This window comes from Calliopsis andreniformis, chromosome 12 (assembly GCF_051401765.1).
Source record: "Calliopsis andreniformis isolate RMS-2024a chromosome 12, iyCalAndr_principal, whole genome shotgun sequence".
NCBI lineage: Eukaryota > Metazoa > Arthropoda > Insecta > Hymenoptera > Andrenidae > Calliopsis > Calliopsis andreniformis.
Window position 1 is genome coordinate 8,102,581 of NC_135073.1, and position 19,915 is coordinate 8,122,495.

The following is a 19,915-nucleotide window of genomic DNA, read 5'->3' on the forward strand; positions in this document are numbered from 1 at the left end:
GTCAGATTATAGGGAGAGGAGGCGCAATCACGGCCGATTTGTTCTCGGTTCGTTTCGCGTTCCCGGTTTCGACGTTCCTCCGATTAATATCGACGTTAACCGTGTAATAAGTGCAACTGCAAACAGAAGTCAGCGGTTCGCTAATCAGAGAAGGTACCATCAACGAAGTTAGGAGGGTTTTTAAGTGATGAAGTCGCCTTCGTTACGGATGGTTCTATAGTTTGGATCGCGATGTGTAGTTTGCCTACTGTTAGACGGAGATGAAGTACTGGGAATTATGGGAATGGAAAGAGAACGTGGAACTTGAGAATATGTAGTTTCAATATCGATGCTGAATACACGATTTGAAGTTCAGTCTTTTGTCTTCTCAGACTTGTATCGTTATTAAATGTAGTGAAGGTATCATTGATGCAAGTTTATTCAAACTACGGATCTACTAATGTTTTGTAGAAGTGGGTACAATAAATGGCAGAGAAAATTTTACATTCGTGATTTTAATTTTGAGGTATTCGATAACGCTATGGTTAATTGTGAAAACTAAATACTGTGGTTTATTTTTCCTTTTATCTATCTAATTTTATATTTAATTCTTTTTTAATTAATATAAAAGAAAACTATATTTTGAATTTGAATGTATGAAGATAAAAAATAGTTTCCTAAAAGAAATTCGTTATTGTATAACACTGTAGGGTGCTTTCCAGGTTTATAATTTTCTTAATACTTCTGTTCTATCAAAATATAGAACACGTTCAAAATGTCTAGAAACGTAATTGAAATAGGGCCAAACTACTTTAACAAAGAGAAATGCATACTTACATCCTGCAGTTTCTCTCAACAAGATCATTACTCCGCCCTACTATTATCCTCTGACCTACTTGTGCTAGGTCTATTGTGAGAAAACTCTATTTGTTTTCATCCACCCTAGTGATCTCTAGTCTTCATTGTTTCAGCTTAGACTGTATCCTGCTAAATAACGAACAAACTCTTTTCTGCTTCTTTTCTTTCTCTGCTGAGCGTCGATCATGCGTCTGACGAGGGGACCGCGTGAGGTGACACACTCAGATTTTAATGAAACTTTGCGCGCGTGTAGACCTAATTTTACTGGAGTATAGATATTAATCTCAGAATTTAAAATTAGTTACGGAGCTCGTAAAAGGGTTAGCTTTCGTTTCAAAGTAAATAGAAGTGATGAAGTAATTGCTTCTCGTATAAAAATTTTTCTAGAGAAGTGGTTTTAACTGAAAAGCAGTGAAATGTACGGTGCACTTAAGTGAAACTCAATGTTATAAATTTTGATGAAGGTTGCTACTATGATTTCTACGGTATCTCTTAATTCTCGAGCGTCAGTGTACGTTAAAATTATTATTTCAACTAGCCTTTATTAAGGAAACTCAGAGATTACTTCAGAGCTTTAATTAGGAGAGAGATAATAGTCTTGTGAACCAGAAAGCTGTCAAATGTATACTTCCTTTTTATTTAATTTTCTCTTTTCAACGTTGATTAGTCCTATTTGTCACATTGCAAATTGAAAACAAAATTAATAAAACTCTTTCTAGCTTTTACTTGAAATCTAATTAATCATCAATGTAATGTATTATTCGTAACTATATTTCATTAATCACTTTGAATATAATCATGAATAATATACATACATCAAAGATAAAATACAACCTGTAAGAGAACCCTACAATTATTTAAGTATTACTAGAAATGCTACATGATATAAAATAATACGATGTTTACAATAATTTCCTATTTACTATTTTACAGTAAAACACGAGAGAATCTGAACCTACGTGAACCACGACAAGAAGAAGTAATGATAATACATAATCAGCTTTAAACTAGACAATGACTTTAAACAAGGGGAATTCATATGCAATTGACTTCAACTTTAAAATATTGTGGCTGAAACACGAGAGTCCTGAAAACTGCGCCAAATTCAGCGATTGATTGCCCGTCGTTGGTAATTGAAATAGTATCGTGCCCGAATTCGCATCTCATTTCCGCTCTTAATTTAAAATTTAATATGTTGAACGACGACGGGCGAGAAAGATCGCATTACCCACCATACGCGAGTGGTAGAGGCTTCGCGGCAACTAAATTGAAACTGTCCGAACTTAAATATTTTCTCAATACCTCTTTCCAAATGGTGTGCAATTTTGACGTAACCGGCTGGCCTGGTTCGCACCGCGGTCCCTCGTAATTTCCACGAAAGCTCTTTAATTTTCGCAAAGGCTTAACGTGTTTGGGGTAACAACGCGAAACGGTTTTCGCCTGCAACGGTGATTCATGGTCGCGCCTCGCCATTGTTTCACCGCCGTTTATAAATCACTATTAGTTTATAAACAGAAAACGGTGCTAATAAAGTCGGTCCCATTCATCACGACGCGCGGCAATTTAAGATGTTTGCATTTCGCCGGGACAGTAATTATTCTTTTTCCTACCTGGTCCTACGCAAACTTTAAAGGTTAAGAGTGAATCACGAAGCAAACTTAACAGTGTACTGACACCCTTCGTCAAGCTCCAGTGTCTTGTTAGAAGAATGAAGTATCTTGAACCTAGAACAACCCCCTGACGACCTCTAAGATATTACACTTAAAGATCTATTCAGGATGCACTTCAAAGTAACTAAAAAATTTTGTTCTTTTTTTTTGTAAAGAAGAATCAGGCTGTACCACTGTCTTCCCTACGGATATCTAGGAAAATATGGAAAAAGAATTTTTCGAAAATAATAAATATGTTTGTAACAGTGTTTCCTACGCCGAAGAATATAAGTGTTGTTCTACTGTTAAAAGTATTATAATGTATACTTACATTGGTAGTTGAGTATGTACATATATTTATTACTAAACTATGAAACTTTTAGTTTCTTAATTCGGTCTTAGTAGTATGTTACCAATAATGACAAAAATTCATCTATCAATTATGAGTATTACTGTACCCTAGATAGAGAAACAAGATATCCTCACACTCTACACATCAGCATCAGTCTCAGAATTCAATGATCTATCCAACGCTACCGATCCACCACCGCCGTCGCCATTAATAACTCCAAAATGATATCTGGCGAACGTTTAATTCAATCGTCTTCGATTCAAAGGTATAAAGGCTAGCCGAACATACAAGAAGACGTTTGACGTTAATTGCACAGCTCCGATGGACGAAGAAGAGGCTCCTCTTTTCTTGGTATCATCGACAAAGACGGGTTAATTCGTTCCGCGCTATCGGCCGAGTCGCTCGCGCGACGAATGACAATGGAGATAGACAACAATGGGGGAAGAAAAAGGACATGGCTGAGAGACTGCGAGGAAAGGGACGCGCGCGAACCAGGAAGAACAGCTAGAGTCGAGGAGTGTGGGGGAGAAGGAAAAAGGGTGGGCGACAGGGTAGAGTGGGATAGGGCAGAATCCAGGAAAGAAAAATCGTCGCTGGGTCATTCGTGTAACCCGCAGAACAAGCCGTTGTTACGTCCCCGGGATTCAAGGGGAGGATTGGAGGTTCGATGCCCTGCCACGGGACCAATGTACCCTCGGCAACCTTGCGAAAGGACAGGGCAGATAGCGAGGTAGGGGTGACACGGCAAAGGACATGCCAGAAGGCCATGGATAACAGCTGAGGTGTCTCCTCCCGCAAATTAGAAAGAGGCTACGAAATAGAGGGAAAGAGAGGGGAAGCAAGAGGCAGAACGTGGAACAGCGTTGAACATCGGGAGAGGATTAAATGGCAAAATATCACTCAGAGAGGTGCAGTGAGCGCGGAGCTTGGAAGCTCTGGCATTTGAGAGAGAACGATGGCTGGTACGTGACCAAAATATTCTCCTGCGGGTTTCGCAAGAAGATGAACAGAGAGGAAGGGACCAGTGGCGAGCAAGTGGAACGGAGAACGAGATCCTCCACTCTTCACAGACCCTGAAATATACAGATAGAATACTGCTGGCTAGGCTAACGAGGGGACCTTGACCATCGGTGTGCAGTTGAAGCCAGGGCACGTGAATTTCTCTTTGAAACTCTTCCATAGAATTTGTGGCAGATCGTGCGACAACGATCGTGTGGCAACGATAGCATGTTACGTTTCAAATTTTAGTGTAATAATGAATCTCGTATGGGCTACAAATTTTGTTTAAATGTTGGAGTAAGTATATATGATGATAAATCAATAAAGAAAGAGAAGAATCTTTCGAGGATTATTGATGACTGGTGTTTTGGAACTAAATTGTATTTTTGAAGGGACTCAAGAAGGTTGAATCTGTTGCAAGGTTTCAATTACGAAAAAAAAATAAATAAAAACAATATTTAATTATTCTGGTTACAAAACGAAATAATTGGAAACTGGACATTACTTGATCCTCCTTGGTCCCCCTAGGATTAAGATAACTTGTAAATGTAACTTTAATCCCGTAATCCTTAACACTGAGATACATTCATGATACAAATTGTACTCTAAACATTGAAATAAATGTTAAGCAGTAAAAGGCAGAATCATAGAGCGAAAGCTGTAAAACACTGCATCATCATATTTATGTAAAATTTATTAGACTTACGAAGAATGACTAAAGTATTTTACAAATATTTGAAGATGACAAAGAAGTATTCCTAACTTCACGAAAATCATTAATATACTCTTTCATACAGTGTCTATAAGTTCGATCGAAGCAATTGCTGAAAATTGAACTACAGGTTACGTCAGCCCCAATCTAGGAAAAAGAGCAGCATTTTAGAAACGCCGATCAGCAGAAAGGGCGGTCGGTTGGCAGAGTTCGTTAAATGTTTACGCCACTTCTCATAGGATTCATGCGCGGCTGAGTGGCGCGACAATTGAGGCGATTCGCCAAAAGTACTCGAAACGCGACACTTGTTAACATCTGGCAGTAAACTTGTTATCTACGGCGCGTCCTTATCACACGGGTCCCGCGGATTATACTTCTCTCCCTGTCCCTGTATACATTTTACAACGTTCCATTAACAGCGTGGCCGCGTTAAAGCGGCCATCCCATCCGAGTCGTTTTTTCCTCCGGCGCGCGGCGTCGTTCTTGTTTTTTCCCCGTTTCCGTTTCGCGGTTCTCAAGAGAAATCTCATTTCCCCGGCTGGCGACGTAACCGACCCGCATTTTCACCTTTAACGAGCGCCGCGAAGAATAACGTAATGCGCTAAATTAACAATTAAGACCTAAACGGCTGGTAATTAAGCGACGACGCTGGATCCGGCAAGAACGGCTAAGCCGAGGAAACGAATCTGCAAGATGCAGTGGACCATAAGACGCCCGACCAAGGTAAAGGAGGGATCAAGGGTAAGGGAGAAGGGATCGGGAGCGGAACGAGCGGGGAAAAAATGAGGGAGGATGGGGCGGATGCAAGATCGGGGCTGAACGAAACAAAAAAGCCGGATGTTTCTGACGGTAGTCGGATAATGTAAAAAGCTTCTACTTAATCCATGTGAGTACATTGCTAAGCTGTATACTGAAAGCTTGATACTTTTATGCTCACGTTCTGAAAGAATACTTGCCAAGAAAATGGCGAAATAGTGGAATTAAATACATTTCAACCGTACAGTAGCAGAGGGTGTAAACGCACAACACGGTATGGATGTGTGGGAGAGATACTGTAAAAGCTAAAAATGAATAGTGAGAACGAAGTTTACATAAAAATTTTTATATGTGAATTAAGAATTGACAAGCGTGACACAACTGTTGTGGGCATACAAATTATTAGTGGAAAGTAAAATATCCAATACAGTGATTTGGATACTCCCAAGATAGACAAATGTATACTCAGATTGTATTTATTATTATTTGAAACTCAATAGTAGATACGCCACGAACGTCTCCAGCACAATAAAAACATTAAATTGTAATATAATGTACGTATAAATAATTAATTTATTACATAAACCGTTGAAGAGGATCATCTCTTCACTGGCTATGTATCTTTCATTCGTCACTCCGGATGATAGAAATATTGGCAAACTGTTAACGAAAGACGTTTATCGTGAAGATGTCAGAGTAGTTAATTGTTTTTTAGGAGCGAAAGTGAAGCTTTCGAAGTTAAATGAAAATGGAAACAAAGTAGACGTTTTATTGGAGAAATCTTATTTAAACTTGGAAAAATTAAATTCATTAAGGAAGAAAATGGGCTGAAGCTAATTTGAAATATACCTTAAACTCGCATTAACAATCTTTCAGTCGAAAATTTAGCTTCTTGGTCTAATTTTGAAAATCGATTTACGTTTAGCTTGCATCCGATACATCGTCCAAAACAATATATCCTAAAATTGCGTTTTTAATCTGTGCTACCATACTAATTCCTCAAAGTTCATTCAAAGACAAATTAAGAGTCTCATAAAGCCATTTAAACCAGTTTTAAAAATTTTAAAGATGTCTGTCAAATATAATGAATACTTCCTTGACCACAATATTCAAAATATACGCAATTGCATCCGTCCAATAATACGAGCGACTCGCCTCCCAGACTCCCAGCATCTTAATAGCCTTACAAAACGGGCGCGTCGTGTACCGCAATCACGCGGCCAACTACGAAATTTACGTAATTGAATAGTGACGGTCCCCAATAACCGAACCCGAACCGAATCGTACAGTTCCTATTTTGCCCGCGTCAATCAATACGTGAACGTAACATTCCACTTGGCATGCTGAAACGTTCCGTTGCTTACGCTAGATATAACATCTCGGAGCGATATTGATTTCTTGGCCCAATACACCGTTGGTTTTTCGAACTACGTCGGAAGCCGATTTCGGCTCGAAAAGGAACGCGGCAGGGCCGAGGAAGGGGCCCGGTTGCAGTTAGGGGCTTCATTTCACATCTCATAAAACCGCTGAACGGTGGCCCGGCCCGGCAACGATGCGCCATTATATCAAAGTGAAACTCCATCGCTGAAAAACGAGCATCGGCTTCTCGTTACTGTTGCGCACGGATAGCTCTCCATACCATCCCCCTTTTCGCATGCCAAGGAGAAAGCTTATAAGCGAGCAACGTTTGACTGGGCGCCCACGTCACAGACCGACCAGAAGCTCCTTCCATCGAAACGCCCGACGTATGCGCCTACGTTGCAAATGCATTTCGGCTGGATGCCCCCACCTCGAACGCTGTTACCTTCCAGACGCGTCGTTACGGCCGACGGAAGTTCGATACGCGACGCGAAATCTCGAGGTCGATTCAAATTCGAATGGGACGGTTGATCCACTGTACTTATTGATTACGTCAGAGATGGTATTTGGCCTCGAAACCGAAATTCATTTTCATTTTGAAATATTTTTTCAAATAGACTTTATTTAATTTCGTCTTTTTCTTTATGATGCCGTTTTAAAAGCATTATTTACTGATTTTACAGGGCGATCTTATTTTAAAAATCGATATACTTTGCGACTTTTAAATTGGTCTTTTAAAAGATAACCAATTTAAATTTCAGCTCTATAAATGTCTTTGAAATGGATGGTATTTGGTCTTGAGACCGAAATTCTTTTTGGGTTCGGGAACTTACTTATTTTGATATTGAATTAAGTAAAAGGTACTGGTAAAATATAGTTCGTTACATAGAGGGTGTAACATAAATGCGTTTCAATATTCTAGGGCGTGGTAGGATATCTCAATTGGATCATAAAGTGTCTTATAACATTGTGTCCGACCTGCTTTTGTTTTTCGGTGATAATTCCTTAAATTTAACACTATGTGCTAAAATGAACAGTAGCTTGTGCATATCAGTAAGACTAACAGATTGAAAGAGTTCGTTAACCTACATAGATGTTGCTTGAAAAGGTTCTATTTGTTTCGGAAGACCCTAAACATGTATTAGGATTCTTGTAGGCACAAGTCTTTCAGTGGGACTCCTATTGTGAACAGTCTTTCGAAAATATCACCGACTATCATCTCTGATACTAATTTTGATGCTTAATAAGAACAGAAATAATACCGAAAATTCATTTCTGTTCTAATTTAGTTACTTAATACCAAGGACTGTATTTTATCCATACTTTTTATTTAATTCGGTATCAAAATAAATAAGTTCCCGAACCCACAAAGAAATTCAGTTTCGAGATCGAATACCATCTCTAAATTACGTTGAGAATAGACTATAAAGAGAAGTTTGCGGTTTTTAACCTGTTAAACAAGAATTTTTTAGGATTGTGCTTGTATGTGAGCAGAAATGTCTTCAGTCTATTTAATATAGAGGAAGAAGTAAGTCCATGAGATATACCGTCTTTATTTTACGACCTAGAACGTCTTAGAATGGCTGCTAATAGAAACTGTTGTTGGGTAGATTCAGATAATTTCATGCGACTTGTGCCATACAAAAATAAGCATTCTGAATCTTACAGAACATTTAAATTTTATATTTTTCATAAATTGAGGTAAAATTATACAAGTCAAAATTCAGGTAGTAATATGAGTTTGCATTTCTTGTTTTGAAACAAATAAATTATGTAGCTACGTTAAGGTATAATTGCATTTTGCAACTGTACAGATATATTAATACACTTTCAGAAAAAATCATATTACTCGATCAGATCATACTAAACAATACCAAATTTTTCTGTACAATTTTCTTTATTTTCTATAGAATCCGAATTATGATTCGGCCTAGTTACTAGAATCACCCTATATATTTATTTTAAGCATAACAGTACTTGGCTTTTATTATACTTTTTATTATAACTGTTATTATAACACAATAACTCTTTATGTAGTCTAACATTACGTTCAACAACTGCTTCTTTCCTGTCCATAGCTTCGAAGTTATCCACGATGCTAATAGTTATTGGTTCTGCGTAGCGAGAAAAATATTACCCGACGTCTGGCTTTATTTCACGCGAAAGGGCTAATTTTTCGAGAGTGACTCTTGTATTTCTCGCGAGCGCGTTATGCGAAACAATTTTACGTAGAAAGGGACCACGGTACGCCCGAGGGAGTAATACGGACCTGACCCCACAAATATCTGAGAGCATGAGTATAAAATTTTCGTGGCACGGAATTGGATTGTTATTTTAAAATGTACAGCCACGAGTACGATTAAATCGAGAGAGACCGCCTGGAACAAAGTACAATGCTTTAGCGGCGGATATTGAAACTTCAAGAATGAATACTTCGCGTTTCTGTGTTTTTTCCTTCCAGTCGACTTAAAGGATAAGACCCGTCTGATTTATACTGAAAATCAAATTCTTTAGAGTGTGGTATCAGATCGTGGACTGACGATATTAATGTTGATTATATTTCCGTGTCTTTTCCATTCGTTTACATCTATGCTTTATACTTTTTTTATTCTATTGTTAGAGTATATCTAACTTCTAAATACTTCTTTCATAACTTATGTTGATTTGGTAAAAAAGTTTCCTAGTCTTGGTCCAGTCTCCAATTAGGAGTTCACAAAAATAAAATTGCAAAATAGCTACGAAAAGTTATGTGCTATTTTACTTTTTTTTCCTTTTCTCCGAGAATTAGTATTCTTATTGTATTATAATGTCTTTGTTACGCAGTAATGTCGAAAGTGGTGCTTCATGAAACAGAAGGGAACTCTAACCATAGTATACAGGGTGTTTCAGTAATTCCATTACTAGCAATCCTTTAAGAATACATTAACGATACTGACAACATTCTCCTATTAAGCTTCATGACTATCAGGATATTTTCTACTACACATTCATGTGAGATTTTATACTCTCTTTAAAAGAGTAAACAAGTTATGGTTTGAAAATTTCTCATAAAATTAGTGGACTCATTAATGCGATAACTTTTAACCAAAGCAATGTTTGAGATATCATACACATGCAAAACATGAAATAAGTATAGAAACTTAAATCACAGTCATTTGATTCTTTCCCCCAGGAAGAACCTATTAGCCATTTACCATAAATTTCTATAATCGTTTTGTAACAACCTTGTTCCAATAATCACCATCAAAAACTCTTGTTGATGCCACCAACATGTAATTGAAAAATAACTCTTATTTCTAATCGTGTAACAAAACTACACTCATGAGCAACGAGGTAAATCCAATGTTTAAAGAAAGAAATTCTAACGTTATGAACATGTTCCTGAAAACAATCTTCTAACACAGTTAGTGAACCACCCCGTATACTTGGACGTGGAACGAGGAAGAAGAAGCGAATGGCTAGGTACGAATGCGATAGATAGACAGATCGCTGACTACGAGGTTAGCAAGCTATTGTTTCTGCAATCAAAGCAAGACGCTTTACGAGCGACCTGCACGGCTCACGGACCTCTTTCCGTTTTAATTAAGATAAAGGCAATAATTCGACCGACGAGTATTAACTAGCTGACAAGAGTGACCGGATTGTACGTAATATCGAACTTCCGTGCAATCGACAATTTACCCTTCATTTATATTAAGATCTCTGTACACGCTCTCGAACCTGACCGTTTCTTTATTAACCCCCTTTACTTTCTATCCAGGGAGTCGTGCCCCGTAACTGCCTTCGCATTTACACCGGCGGATCGACGAAAAAATCTACCAGCCATAAAAGCTGCTGATTTTATCTAAATTCGAACGGGCACGAAAGCTGGTTATATGTGCCGCCACGCTTGTCTCGGCTCAGGAATCGTTTTCTCTTTATTAACTACACGACCCATGGAATTTTCGCCTTCGCCAACTCTGGTATAACCCTCTACTGGGAGTTCCAATCACAGTTCAACCGGAGGATTAAAATTTGTAGAGATACACGTCGAAGTGTAGTCGCAATTAACTAGGTCGTGTCACTGCGTTTCAGCGTTCATGAACAGCATCAGTGGGAGAAGTGAAAGTTTTCCACTTCGATTACTGCTCTGATATTAGTATTTTTTTTTTATCAAAAGAACGTCAGAATTTGAAATATAAAGGGGGCTTAGCTCTTATCTTATCGCGTGATCTCTGAAACAAATGACCGTTCTAGGGAATATTTCACATCTAAGCAGCTTGTTCGATTCCGGGAAGTGAAAGGCTATTAGATTTTTTCAGGTGATTCATGAACAGGGTGAGGCAGTAACTATTGTCAACTTTAACCCTTCGACTTTGGGACGTTTAGAATGAAAACTCATCACTGTGACCTGTTTATATTTTCGTGTAAAGTGCTAACTATAAAATACTGAACTTCTGAGCAATGAGACAGTTTAAGGGAACATCATTTGCTTATTACGATGATTTAGATACTTTTAATTCCAATGTACTGCTCATTAAATGCTATTTATTGTTGAATATGCATCGAAATTTTTCTTTTTTATTAATAAAGTGAAGGTATTTATTAATAAAGTAAAGGTACTTATTAATAATTACTAACTTCATGAATAAAATAATTTATATTATCTCATAGGAAGGCAAAATTAATCCTTCATAAACCGCAGGACGTATAAAACGTGAAATAAATGAAGCCTCTTACGCTCTTCATATTAGATTTAACGTACCCTTTTATACTTCAAGTGTCCTTAACTTCTGAATACATTATCTTTAAAGTAATAAAGTGTGAAATGTAATCTTCTCAAAAGCTGTAATTGAAAATACAATTAAGAACTTTTATTGTACGATTGTACAACGGTAATCTATATGCGTTCCCAAAGTAATGAGTTTTTAAAGTGATAAGTGCGACACGACGAATTCAGGTACTAAATTGCATTATTCCCGATGAAACTGCAGGACAACTAGACAGAAGCAACTTCTTCTAAGCCCTCGGTAATTGTGTAGATTAAAAGTGACAGCTGTACTGTGCCAATAAGCTCTGTCACAGTGGAAACTCTCATTGGAAAAATAAGTGGGTCGACAAGCGTATATTGAAAAAGTTTGCAGACATTTCTATCTTCGACCAATAACGGGATTCGTTCAGTGTTCAAATCGCTGTGAATTTTGCTTAACTTTGGCAATTGTCTTTCCTGTTTTAGAACAATCATACTTTTGTACTGGTTAATACTAGCAGGAGGAAATTTTATGGTTTACTACCGTGTTTACTTTGTTAAAACAATTGAAAACAACACATAAGTATGTAATCAAAGATTGTTGCATTTAAATGATATTAAAATCATCTTCAAATTGATGTCTCTATTAAACTTAACAAAAAATATGTCAAGTGAACGTAGACCCTATTTTAAATAATTTTCTAATTATAAGAGTTAAACATTTTACTGTATACTTAATTGTAATTACTCTTAGAAATGTAAAAATGGAAAATATATAAATATTTGTTGCTTAAACTTCCTTTCAAAAAATCGAACAAGGTTCTCTATAATTATTTTTAGATATCTAATATAGTAAATTTTAGTATTTTAAATCCTTTGTGTTCTATATAAAAATACGTATTTCATTTCATGCGAAGCATCCATCAAAAACGAGGGAGTTGACTCATCACAGAGAAGAACCTAATTAGCATCAGGACGAACAATCGTGGCAATGAGGACGGGACGATAACGCTTACAAATGCGAAATCGTGACATCTGGAAATTAACACGGCTCGTCTGTCGAGTATCAGAACTCATCCCGAACGCGGCCGAGTCTGACTGGGACGCATTAAACTAAAAAGATTGATGACGCGTCCCCAATACATACACGTACCAGTGGAACGTTGATGCAAACTCTTTCATGACTCGCTAATGTTTTGTAACGGTTCTTGTCCTGGTACAAACGTTGATAGATCGTCCCGTTGACCAATGACGAGGGATCTGGCGCGTGTGTCGTACGCGAGAAGAACGATCGATACGCGATCGTGAGGCACCCAAGTGAAGAGAAGAGAGCTCTGTTACTTCAGTAAATTTGCATTGTATGCTCGGAATTCGGTCGCTTTTTGTCAATTTTCTTTCACGCGACACGATGAAATGACGAATTAGACCTTCTCCTTTGGGGCTGACACCCTTCGGGAGAACTATCGATTCAATTTTTACACGTTGCGCTTCCACTGCTTTGAGCGATGAAACTTGAAGTATTCTTACGCTGGATATACTTGTAAAATACAGTAAAGGTAAAAGTTGAAGGAAAACGTACAGCTTTACAAGTTCTACCTACCGAGTTATAAAGTGTCTAGAAAGTTTTAGCACGTTTTTCATGCGCGTGGAAAGCTGCTGCATATTCAAAACGGAGAATGAGCGGAGGGAGTAGGAAACATCGATTTTAAACTGATTCAAACCTCTGAGAATCTGTAACTTCTCGTAACAGATAAAAAAAGTAGGAGACGATTACAACATCGTAAGAAGCAAGAAGACGAGAAGGCAGTTCCTTTATTTAGCAATTCATTTAAGAAAAATCTAGAATGCTATTTTAAACAACTAAAAAAATTGAAAATTTTTAAATTCTCAAATATCCAAGTTTCTAAATATTCAAACTCTCAAGCCTTTTAAGGAGTCACTAAATAACATTCTTCAAGTATTATACATATGTATAATTGCCAATCAGATTATCGTATGGTATTCCTAGATTACTTGCATGAAATTGACACAAAGCTAAATAGAGACAAGAGGATCCGGAACCATATAAACTATCACTACAAACTTTAAACAAAAATATGCCCTCTTCAAATTTTACATCACTCTGCACAGAACATAACCAATGTATTCTAGCAACCTTCGATTACACATTACCACAAAAAGATAGGAGCCGAATATTGTATCGGACTGAAGGCATCCACTCAATTCCGTCCGAACTCAAACACACAATCAACAAGGCAAGTTCCCTAGTCTGTTTAACAAGTCCTAACTTCGTACGGGCTATTTCGTACAGTTGAACAACAACAACGTATATACACACAAGGGAAGCGAAATCACTCACGACTCCGTGATAGTTTATACCGGTGGTTGCGCGGACGGAAACGGGTTGATAGATAGTTTCGTTGACCGACAACGAAGCGAAGCTCGTCCGTCGACCGCGAGAAGAATGATCGGTGCACCATCACGGGAGACAGTGGCAAAGAGGAAAGGATAAAGAAAAAGAAGAAGGACAGCAGGTAGGGGGGAGAAGTGGAAGAGGGGCGAGGTTGGCGGAAAGACGGGTAGTTGGGTACCTGCCTATTATTCACGCGCGAGATAGGTGCCACGGGTGGGGGGTTGATCTAGCTCGATCTAGAAGAGGCCGAGGTGAGGCCAGACTCGGCAAGGTGGGTTAGGGGTTCGTGGTGAATTCTTATAAATCAAAACAGACACGCTATCCCGTCTCATAGGGTGTTTCCACCCTTTCCTGCACCCGACACCTACGCCTTCTTACCTCTTTACCTTGTAGCGGCGGCTACGGAACAAAGGAGAGATGCCGGGAGAGAGAGCAGCGAGGCGTTCCGAAGAATCGAAGAAGGAAGCGAGGGTAAACGGGGCGAACGAGAGTTAACGTGGATATACTACTGCGTTTAATGCGAATCGTCAGTTAGCCGGCTCCAATGTGAACGGCGTCGTTATAAGGGCGGATGATATACCTTTCTTCTGAAGGACAAGGGAATTGATGTTATAAAGCCTTCCTACCAGGATGAGGTTCAGAACTGTTGAGTGGACATCTATATTGATATCGATTTGCTGCGAAAATAATGAGAGTTTGGCATCGATGGGACCTGAATTTGCAGTGAATACGACTGTCGGAAATCAGTATATATGTAATAAGTTAAGTCACCTTGATCTTGTGAATTTTATTATTTGGGTTTCTACCTTGCCTTGTTAATCAAGGTGTGGAGAAAAATATTTAGTTTTACGATCTAATAAAAATAAAAATAAATGTTCACGATTTTTTGTGTCATTTCATGTATACGTATCAGACATAAAACTATTACAGATACATATATTTATTTCAAGGTCGTAGACTTGACTTCACTTTCATGATAGAATATGTATTATGTCTTGCAGTTAAACAATAGAATAGAACTCTTTACTTTCTGAATTCTGAAAATTTCCACGCACTGATTTTATTCTACAGAACATATATGTGATGAACAATTTTTTTTATGTTCGATACAACTATATTTTACTGTTGTGTATACGTTTATAAATTGTTTTAATATTTTATCTAAATAATATTATCTGTACTATTTTTCCCTTTGCACCATATACAAATTCTCTCTATAAAATTCTTCAATACACTATATGCAGTACCCACAGCTGAAACACACCATTGATGTAAGCGACCTTATATTGTTATAAAGAAGTGATGCGCTATAACCATTACTATAGTACGCTACTGCCATTTGCAAACATCGGAGAGCGTATTTGAATATTGAATTTTTAATTTTATAGATAGGTATTGCTCTTAAAGTCTGCTGCTGAATCAAGAACCCGGGACGAATACTCCAGAAAAATATGCTTAACTTCAATAGGTTTATTTCTGGCAATAAATATTGGCTCTAAAGCTTTCATGCATTAATACATATTTACTGAACCTTTAATTTTCTCTTAATTTCCTTTAACTTTATTTTTAACGTATTTATAAGCCTTCAAAGTTTCATCCTCTCAGCCCCATCATTTCCGAGCAACCTAAAAAGTTTTACAAAACTTTGTTTTAGAAATAAGCTGTCTAATTCAACAAAGAAATCTAATTGAATTATCACCACCATTGTTGACACCTCGATAAAACTGAAAGCAGCAGCAACCCCTAAATAAAGACGGAAAAGAACAAATTCTTCTCGTGCCCTTGGGGGGATAACTTTACGAATGGGTATCGCCCTCACACCGAATCTCTCTTGATCAAACGTGAAACCAAGGTAGGAACGCTACATCAACCCCTGTCATAACACGAAACGGAGCCTATTCTTTACCCCAAGAATAGCACGTCTACGGTTTCTTTCTACCGCGTTTCCTTCGGTAATCACACCCTGCACAATGGCAACGCGCGTGGCTTGAAAATCTCCGCGATGAAGCGGAGCGCAGCCGAACGGGGAGGCGTCAGAGCGATCGTGCTCCGTTTCCACCGACGCTACAAGAAGCATCGGAAAACACGGGAGAAAACAAAAGAAAGGTGAAGAAAACTTACGGCGGTTCTGGACGTGCACAGGAGACGGAGGGTTGGTTCGCGTGACGACAACCGGAGGAGGCATCTTAGCGTGCAACGCGGCCAAGCACGAGTTCGCCACGTCGTAGATGAGATAGGCGCTGTAGTATCGGCCCGCGCTGCCCATTTTCAATTTATTCTTACCAGGCACCGACGCCATCTTAGCGTCCAACCGACCAGCGCGAGTCCACGCTGTCCACCGATCACTATTTTCCACGGCTCGCCGACGATCGATGCCGATTATCCAATTTGACCTCTGGCCAGGTTAGAACGTCCTCCAGTCATTGTAATACTAACTTCAGGTCCATATTCAGTAATATCAATGGTTCATTTCACTCGACTGCACTGATGAACACTGAAGGAACGTGCACTACACATTGGCTAGATTCTGCTTGCTTGGGATACAGTTTCGAGTTTTTGAGCAGAGGTATCGTATGGGAGTTTTACAGTGGGATAGCTAAGCTGTATTACTCAATATTGGGGAAAATTGGAGCAGTGATTGGTAATTGGGAATCTAACTGAAAGCAATTCGGGAATATGTAACATAGCTTTCTTGGTAGCTTCAGATTGGAACAGTGTTCGTATACCAGAAACTGAAAATTTGGTCTGCTTGTTATCTACTCGTTACTATATTTGCTACTGATTGGAACGGTTGAGAACAAAAAAGATTCAACTGTGTACGCTATGAGTATGCATTGACTTCAGTAATGTGTATCTTATTATAGATTCGTCAGCGAACTGTGAATCTATATGGAGAGAACACAAGTTGTTCTCTGGCTCTGGGTGAGAGTTCTAAATATATATGTATATGAGGATCAATGTTTTGTAACTACAGCAATGCCTCACTCCTGTGTTTTTCAAGACCACAATCAAAGTACTATCACTCAGAGCGAAGCTGCCCTTTCTCATATGTAATATGATTTAAAGGATGTGAAAGGAACCTACTTTCCCAGAAAAGTTTCCCAAGAATATTGTTAGAATGAAAGCACTCATTATTTTTATATATAGTTTAACTGCACAAAACATCACCGAAATCCAAACATTTCACTTAAAGCTGAAGCCATCTCTAATAAAACTTCAAACAAAACTCAAAGACGCAACACGTTCTAATTACCCACTCCAACTTGTAACACTGCTACGTATAATCCACAACAGAAACTACCTCAGAATTACACCGGTCACAATCGATCACACTATGAGACTTCGTATGGAAACACCAGTCCCGCAATACCACTTTTCCCAATGTCGTCACTGTTAGACAAACTCGTCCTCTCTGCTACGCGGTCGCGTATTCAACGCCATAATTTACCAGCTGTCGTTTACAATTGCGCACAAGTCTCGTCCAGCAGTCAGCAAACCAGCACAAAGTCTGATCGACTTCCAGCTAGCCAAACCTTCTCATACACGCGGACTGCACCGAAAATCATGCGTAACCTCATTTCTGGCACATCCATTGAATGCTCGATCCTCGATCGACGAGAAACGCTAGAGACAGGGCGCCGTTACTCTGTACCGAAAAAATCACTCGAGTCAATTATTCCTGGTGCGATCACCGTCGATGTTTCACGATGACGAGACGCCAGTGATTTCGATAATGCTCCTCGGACAGAGAGCTACGATATACGACGACGACGGGCCGTCGGGATCGGTGGGCTGGGCAACCAAACGGAAACGGTGCGGTTCTGCGAACCGGAAGCCTGGACCGGAAGCGTCACGAGTCAACGGGCGCCTCTGTGATTGCATGCCGCGAACTCGAATAGATAAAAACGATTGTCGACCGCTTACGCGGTCTCTGTTTGATCGCATCGACGCTGGTTTGCGTGTAGATGATTTTAAGACTCCCCTGGTTTACGTGGACCCCGTGGTGATTCGAGGGAACGAACTTAAAAAGTCTTGGGTTCCTTCGATTACTGACCTGTCTGCACGATTGTGTGTGTTCTTATGGTAGGTACTTCTGGCGAATTGCTTGGTCCCCGTTTTATTAGAGAAATCGTGTCTTGTGTTTGATTCATTGAAGAATAGTCTATGTGGGAATCTTCTATTGTAACTTATTCTTTATTGCTGATGTGGAGAAAGTGAACTGTCTGGTAGCTATTCTGGTAGTGTTTCTTTTAGGAAATTGTGATGATATTCAACAGTTTTCTGATTTTGGAATATTTCTAATGTCAATAGTCTTGTGGTGAAAAGAAAGTCTATTTTAAAAAGAATTTTCAATGAAAGGCGAGTACATTCTTGTATATTTTGTTATTCTATGCAACACAGACCTTTAAAAAAAAGGTGTCTGTGAAGCAAGTGAAATAAAACCGATTGTTTCAGACAATCAAATTGAATTGTTTAAATGAACATTCTACCAAAATCTGTGCTATTACATCATAATGTATTATATCCAATAGACCAACTCAAATTACTCGTTACACCAAGGAGGGATTATGGAGAACAATAGACGTCACAGTATCATGCTCGAATTGTATTCGTGAATATTGGCGCATATAATTATCACAGAAATCAATTACATGCCATTTCGAGTTGTGAATGGTGGGATCTATGAAAGGATGTCCTCCTAAGGGGATGGGTGATGCGTCACCAAGAATGCAAGAAGCAATTGTTTAAGAAATTTGTGTTATCTTTAATTATTTATGTATCATTATTTGTTACTGTAAAAAAATACCTTAACAAACAGGACCAAATTTTAGGTTTCAAAATCCAAGGTACACGTACACAAAAATTATATGACTAATATTAATCATACGAAATGTAAAAAAAAAATGAAAGAGTTTGTAGAAAGAATTCAAAATGAAGGCTATGCACCGAATTGAATAAATTGAAAAAATACTACCGAGTTACCCAATGCTAGCAACACATCTGACCAATAACTGTATAGTAGTTAATTTCTATTCTGAACGTTATCACACTTTTATAACAGGTCCAATATTCCCAGTATCGCTTTTTCTGGAAAACAACATTGTCAATCAATCGCTAGTACGTGTACTTTCTAAACTTAGCGTTGTAATAATACATCTAGGTGCTTCAAGTATATACACATAATTATTTTTCAAACTTTTAGGAACACAACAATTGACCTTATAAATTACGACAAATTATTTGAGAAAAATTAGTAACTTAACAAATATTTATACATGTTACGTTCAAAGTAACATGTTTCATATTAGATTAATTACTACATTCATAGAAACAAAAGCATATAATAACAATTACGTGAATTTCACAAATTCTATTGTTGTCTTCAGCAAAAAGTAGAATCACTGTCACCGCTTTATTACAAATGTATCAGCACTCTATATTCCATCTAATCTATGCGACGCTGTGACCAGTCATAGAAACCGGTTGAAACGAACAAGAAAAAGTGCACAATAGCTGTACGATCGATGAAATCCATGAAACTCACAATATTACACTATTTTAACAAGTTTTGGGGGCATTGTTGAAAGTCGGTCCTAAAACAATAGATTATCGGCCCCAATGAAAAGCGTACACACACTAAATCAGTTCTTTAACACGAAACGTAGCAGGGTGCTTAGTCTTATCACTAGAATCGATTGCCTTCGGACATGAGCAATAAAGGTCACGAGGTGGAAAGTGCGAAAGTATGAAACGTATGTCACGAGAGTGAAGACAGTGCCGTGGAAGTCGGCCGAATATCGTGAGCATTGCCAAAGCGTGGCTGGAGTTGCACTGAAAAGCACTCGACCAACTAGCTTAAGGAAGCAAGAACAAATACAATGACAGGTTGTCGTAAAGCGTCCAAGAGTAGTTGACCGTGTGTCTCGCGCGCGCAGGTGTGCGGGACAGTAACATCAAACTGGATCGACACCCACATGATAGCGTCCTTCAATGTCTTTTGTACGGTGAAATAGAGTAGAGTAAAAGGTACTTGACAAGTAGCATCTTTGAGAGATTTGAGGATACGTTTTCTGATTATAAAATAGAAGAATATGGGCAATAAATGCTT

General features: G+C 38.5%; 1 protein-coding gene across 6 annotated transcripts in view; it reads right to left on the minus strand.

Moving 5' to 3' along the window:
* LOC143186203 (nucleolysin TIAR) overlaps window positions 1-19,915 on the minus strand; it is a 588,750-nt gene that overhangs the window by 203,642 nt on the left and 365,193 nt on the right. Inside the window, exon 1 of one of the 6 annotated variants that reach the window (XM_076389724.1) lies at window positions 15,928-16,260. The exons of the other annotated variants lie outside the window; for them this stretch is intronic. Coding sequence (XP_076245839.1) covers window positions 15,928-16,105 — 178 coding nt within the window. The 5' untranslated portion in view covers window positions 16,106-16,260. Of the gene's footprint in view, window positions 1-15,927; window positions 16,261-19,915 lie in introns of those variants that run through there. 6 annotated transcript variants of the gene reach the window in all.